General features: G+C 44.5%; 1 protein-coding gene across 1 annotated transcript in view; it reads left to right on the forward strand.

The window, feature by feature from the left end:
* Nucleotides 1–8: 8 nt before the first annotated feature.
* Nucleotides 9–6,383, forward strand: part of Pmar_PMAR023062 (hypothetical protein) — a gene marked incomplete at both ends in the record, with an annotated part of 6,861 nt that continues 486 nt past the window's right edge. The window contains 12 exons of the mRNA XM_002772215.1: nt 9–91; nt 140–315; nt 693–830; nt 876–928; nt 2,256–2,351; nt 2,521–2,688; nt 2,957–3,046; nt 4,602–4,706; nt 5,183–5,305; nt 5,909–6,008; nt 6,070–6,125; nt 6,306–6,364. Coding sequence (XP_002772261.1) covers nt 9–91; nt 140–315; nt 693–830; nt 876–928; nt 2,256–2,351; nt 2,521–2,688; nt 2,957–3,046; nt 4,602–4,706; nt 5,183–5,305; nt 5,909–6,008; nt 6,070–6,125; nt 6,306–6,364 — 1,247 coding nt within the window. The remainder of the gene's footprint in view (nt 92–139; nt 316–692; nt 831–875; nt 929–2,255; nt 2,352–2,520; nt 2,689–2,956; nt 3,047–4,601; nt 4,707–5,182; nt 5,306–5,908; nt 6,009–6,069; nt 6,126–6,305; nt 6,365–6,383) is intronic.

Below are 6,383 nucleotides of genomic sequence, written 5' to 3' on the forward strand. Positions count from 1 at the left end.
TAGTTGAGATGTTTTCATATTTCTTCGGGATCACTCGAGAGGAGGATGTTCCTGCGATTGGGGTAGATGCTGAAAACGAGGAAGAGGAAAAGTGAGTGGTGAATAATCTCGTGGCGCGCGACATAATTCTCTGCTATAGGTCATCAGAGGTGCACATTGTATCATCGGAGAAGGCATCGCCTAGTTTCCATCCGGGGGACGTTCACCCGGGTGTGGTAGAGAATACATCGCCGGTGTTGGAGGCGGACCCGCCAGGAGAACAAGTGGGGCGAGCGCCGTCGCATCAGAGCACATATGATGATTTGAGTTCCCTAAGTAAGTTGAGGATTAATCGTTGATTCTCTCAATCGGATTTTATGGTGCGTGCCAATTTTAGTTTTTTTTTCTCTTTTTTTCCTTCTTTTCTTCTTTTTTTTCATTTTTTCTTCTTTTTTCGTTTTTTTTCGTTTTTTTTCTATTTTTTCTTTTTTTCCTGTGGTTCGTCTCTGGTCGTATTGATTCTTCACCCTCTGCTTCCTGTTTGAAAATTCCATCAAAGAAGGCTCTGTCCATCTACCAACGCCTGTGTGCCCATTTTTTCACTCCTCGTTGTCAATACGCGTACACTTTCTACTGAGCTGCCTGAGTGCTATTAGTGGTGAAAACTGACGACGTAATTGACATTTCGTGCGCCACAAAATTAATCATCGTAGGTACGATAATATCTCGGGATTTGAGACTAGCTGATGACGCTTCTAGTGATGCCGCAGCGGCTTCGGTGCTGCAGAAACTGGAAAAGCAAAATAAGTGGCGATTTAGAGCGAGCGGATGTCGGTTGAATATACTACTAGGTGGGTGACACCGGTGATATGCGTGTCACCACCGTTGTTATTCAGTGGGGAAGTCTGGCGTTGGAAAAACAACTCTGAGAGAAAATATGATGAGATCTGTGAGTTGTGGTATGGGTTTATTTGACATTATTTTTATATTAATAACGGTAACGATTTTCGGGACTGTTTTTGGGGGGAAATCAAGGCACGCTTCACCGCATCGTATTAGTTACTTGGGAGTGTTGGGTGAGACTGATTGTTAGCCAACTAGGCAGCAGAGGGCGGTGATAATACCGAACCTCACAACACGCCGTGCATTGGCTTAACACCACAGTCACATTGCCTAGCACGCAGGCACATAGGCAATGTCCCCCCAAACAACTAGTGAAGGTAAAAGAAAAATTCCAGGGTGGAACCGGCTCGAGAGGCTCCTGGACAGCCAGATTGCTGTCACTTCAGTCTCGACCGGTTGCACCACTTTCTGGTTCGGGTCTATCACAATGGCGTGCGCCACGCACGCACGAGCGATACTTGTTACGCTCGCTTGAATTTGCCCCATGCAAGCTTGGACCTTCACTGAAGATTTCGGGAGTATGCGCTCGTGTGGGAAACTTCTCCTCTTTGCTTCAAATCTTGATTTTCCGTCAAACCATTATGAAATTCGTCTAGGGTAAGAAAGGGCACTTTAAAATTGTCAATAAGCCGCCGAAAAACGCACGAGAATCTTCACCATGTTGTCCATCGGTGACGCTGAGCACAACTGAGAAAGTTAGGGTCCAATGATTGTTCGTGATTTTCAGTCTCGGGCGAGCGAAATAATTTAGGGCGAGCGCTACATGTTATTGGTATATTCATAATGGCAACAATTTTTGGGACTGTTTTTAGGGAAAAAATGAAAATTTTTGGGGATATGTGTGAGGGGAAGACGTTCACTGGGGTCAGCAGTGCGTGCCAATTTGATATGCAAATGTGGAAAATGTGCGTTTTCTATTCCGAGATTAATGATAGTGAACAACTTGTCGCTATCACAGTCTCGAAAGGTTACTTTTATCACATCACATGTTCATAACAATGTTAACATTGTTTATGCGATATAGTTCAATCTTGGAGAATAACACACATTTGCATCGATCAAATTGAAACACACTGTATTAATATTCATTTGGTACATCTGTGTTTTCATTACAATTGGGTTTCACCCGTTTTACGTGAAGTTGTGTAATACTCCATGTAAAAAAGGCGATATGAAGTGAATTGAAAACACTCATGTGAATTGCATCGAACAAATCACCCCATATCACGTAAAACACATCACGTGTTTTACGCGTTATTCACTGCTCGCATGCGTTTTTCGCCAAGTAAAACGTGATATATGTTTTTCATATCACGGGTGAAACTCCAATAAACTATTATATAAATATGAAGATTGAATCGCTGTTTTTTCAGTGGGTTGAAGTTGGAGGCCGACAGAGCCTTTTAGGGTCTCAGAAGATCTACCAGGTTACCGACAAGCCAGCTGCGTTCAGTTTTCAAGTCACCATTGTGAGTTTGTTTTTTTTGGGAATTTTGATTTCCTCGGAAAATTATGAAAATTTTCATGGTATTTGGGGTAGAAGTATAGAAAAACCAGCTAGAATTCTCTAAAAAATTCCTTAGAATTTTCATATTGTCACCAACACATGTAGCTGACCATGTGAGTATTGCTCTTTAGACGGAATCATCCGACGTGTCACCGCAACTCGTGCGAAATTTGGAGATGGAAATGCTCGCTTATCGCGACCGGCGTAAAAGAGCTCGGCTCAGTTCTCGGTGTCACCAGAAGCCCCCTTCTGTTGGGGTATGGGATCGGCCTCGGTCTGTAACGGATGATCGAATTCATGTAAGTGAATTTGATCGATGCAAATGTGTGTTATTTTGTAGGACAAATTATAGTGAACAAGTTGTCGCTATCATCACAGTCCCAAACGGGTACTTTCATCACAACATATGTTCATAGCCATTGTTACATTGTATATGCGATATAGTTTAATCTCGGAAAAAATAACACACATGAATAACGGAAAAATATTTTCCGAATCGCAGCGGAGCGATGCATGAGAGATGCTCAATAACACACATCAAATTGGCACGCACTGTAGTGGCTTTAGGTTTGCCTCTTTCTTGTGAGAGCAGCTCCTGTTGGCGGCATTGATCTCCCTCTTGCTGTAATGCAGGGCATTGGAAAACTGACGAACTTGGTGAGTTCGTGGAGATCCCAGTGACAGTGCTGGAGTAGGAATATATGTTCGCTTTCCTCAGCTGAGCTCAGGAGTTTCCTATACAGTGTTGGAGTAGGAATATATGTTCGCTTGCCTCAGCTGAGCTCGGGGGTTTCCTATACAGTGTTGGAGTAGAAATATATGTTCGCTTTCCTCAGCTGAGCTCAGGAGTTTCCTATACAGTGTTGGAGTAGGAATATATGTTCGCTTGCCTCAGCTGAGCTCGGGGGTTTCCTATACAGTGTTGGAGTAGAAATATATGTTCGCTTTCCTCAGCTGAGCTCAGGAGTTTCCAAAACTAATTATACAAGAATTTCTCCAGAAATCAATAAGAATTTTCCCAAAATTTTCATATTTTCACCCACACATGTAGTTGACCATATGCATATCTTCGTACAGAACACTATCCAACCAAATGATCAGTTAGCATTGCGACTTGCATGATGGAAGTTCCTCCAGGTGCCATTGTTAACGAAAATTGACCAAGTCAGTCGCTTTGAGCTGTCCCTTATAAGAGCTACTGTGCGACAATCCCTTTTGGCTGGAAAAGTGAGGGGGAAATTTTGTCAGGGGATTTATGTTTTTCCTCTTTTTCCCTCTTTTTTCTGTATTTTTCTGTTTTTTGTGTATTTTTTGTGTATTTTTTTGTGTATTTTTGTGTATTTTTTTCTGTATTTTTCATAATTCTGTGCTGATAGGCCTTCGTGACGAAGGGGCATAGCTCACTTAGTCCACGTCTATTGATTCGATCAATGAATTTGACCTAGGTCCCCGGTTCGATCCCCGGGTAGGACATTTCTCCGTTATTAAAGTTTTTCGTACATATCTCTTCGAGCTGTTCGTATAATCGAGTTTTCCGATTTTTCTCAACACCTCCGCATATAGAGGAGTCGTTTGATCTATCTGATAGCCTCCCACGCTTCGTAGTTAAGCCAGAATAATTCTGCACGCACGCGCAACGCGAAAGTGCATGTTGTTGCGGTATACGCTCCGCTCGCTCCGCAATTTTGGGACAAGTTGAAAAATATTTTGTAACGTTCGAGTTTTATCTTGTAAATTCGTAGTGGCTCAACAGTGCACGTGATGTTAGGATTAGCGGAGCGAAGCCTAGCGGAGCGTAGCATTGATTGCATCGAAAATTTGGCTGATCGGCGGCGTTGCACGATATTGTGTTGACCCTATCATCTGATGATAGGGTCAAATCATCGATGATATCGATGATCAAATCATCGATGATATCATCTGATGAATTGTGATGACCCATCATCATTAAGAATATCCACAGTGGGTCAAAGTGGGTTCCCCTGCGATAGTTTCGAATGAACATGTAGTTCAAAAACATGTTGTTAAAGCTGTTCCCTATTCTCATAGACGTCGGTAGTCACAGCAAGGAGCCAAGCTAAGTTTTTGATTTGACGCTGGAATTGTCTAGTCTCGAGTGCAGCGGAGCGAAGTGTTTCGCGATGTGCATTATAATGAGTGGGAAAATACGTCGTTCGTAAGAAGAGGCTGTGTCAGGTTGCTGTGTTTGAAGACTGGTACGGACTTAGATCGTGCTCTTCCACATGCATGGACGCTCTCACGTGTGAAGACCCTCATGGGAGCGCTCAGCAAGGGGGGACGTCTGTTACATCGAGAGGTAGGGGGAACTGCAGGGCTTTGGATTCTCATGTTCACTAGTGCTCGGGGTGTTTGAGACGGTCGCGGGTTCGATCCCCGGCGAGGGCATTTTTCCGTTCGCGGCCAATACACGATAAAGGGCGGGTATGAGAGTATTTTAATATCTCTGTAGGGTACATGAACTACACTCTTCCAAATGGTATGTAATCAAATTTTTCTACGAATTTTTGGTGAAAAAATCAGTCAAATCGAATGTATGGTTTCGTTTAATAGAATGTTCTTGTTGTCTTCATTGGAGTTTCACCCGTTCCACGTGGAGTGGCGTAATACTCTGTGAAGCGATATTCGCGGTGATATGCAGTAGTCGTGGAATATATTTCTCACTAGTGTTTTTCATATCACGACCGTGAAACTCCATCAGTTGGTGAAGTCACTAGACATTGTGTCTCGAGCACAGCGGAGCGAAGTGTTTCATGATGTGCATTTTCGGTATAGGGACGAGCGAAAACGACTGGAGTATCGCGCGAGATTCAGAGGAAGGCGATGAGGGCTGCTGCCTGCCCCCTCCTGGGACAGTCGAGGGGAATCCACTACTCGCTACAAGAACAGAGGGGGAAGGTGGGCATCTGTTGTGCTAACGATAGCGTTACCGATGGTCTGGCAGTTCCCCATTGTGGTGAAGGAGTGCAAGTGCCGCCGCGTATGACTAGGTGCAGTAGGGCTATGGGTTCTACTAGTAGGGCGTCCTTACTACCCCATCCGGATCTACCAGTGAGTTGGGTATACTGGGAGAAGGTTCTAGTCAGTGTTGTTGGAGTAGGAATATATGTTCGCTTTCCTCACCTGAGCTCAGGAGTTTCCTATACAGTGTTGGAGTAGGAATATACGTTCGTTTTCCTCAGCTGAGCTCAGGAGTTTCCTATACAGTGTTGGAGTAGGAATATATGTTCGCTTCCCTCAGCTGAGCTCAGGGGTTTCCTATACAGTGTTGGAGTGGGAATATATGTTCGCTTTTCTCAGCTGAGCTCAGGAGTTTCCTTCACAGTGTTGGAGTAGGAATATATGTTCGCTTTCCTCAGCTGAGCTCGAAAGTTTCCCCGAAGAATTCGGGTAGAAGTGTACAGAAACGAACTCAAACCTTTCGAAAATTTCCTCAGCATTCTTATATTGTCACCAACACATGTAGTTGACTATGTGCGTAGTTTTCCACAATGATTTTAGTTGCATCGACTCGATCGGGGAGGGGTGGTGCCGAACGATGAGAAACAGCAGCAGCAGCAGCAGGGTGAAGAGTTCCAGGCTTATATCTACCCGGAACAAGGTGAGATTCTGTGTTTGTGAACGATTTAACCCGGGTAAAAACGTTGGGTGTTCTCTGATAGGGAATGGCGATGTCGTGGCTGAGATAGTAGGGCATACAGAGAGCTCGTCCAGAGAGGTAGAAGTAGTGTATGGTGGAGTTAGCATCGGCGCTCTCCAGAGTCCCAGTCAATCCTCGTCAAGTGTAACCCCAAGGAGTTCATGTACGACAGTAGCGGTAGACTCAGCAACAGCTAGGCTTCAGGCGCAGGTGGGCATTTTGGACGGGTTCTGAGGGTCTAGGGGGAGGTGCTTGTAGGTACTGCAATGTCCCCTTTTATTGGATCTAGCAAGTACTGAGGATGAGCAGGACTCTCGGTGGGTGGGAAGGGGTAGT

The sequence above is a fragment of the Perkinsus marinus genome (genome assembly GCF_000006405.1).
Source record: "Perkinsus marinus ATCC 50983 genomic scaffold scf_1104296961726, whole genome shotgun sequence".
Classification (NCBI taxonomy): domain Eukaryota; phylum Perkinsozoa; order Perkinsida; family Perkinsidae; genus Perkinsus; species Perkinsus marinus.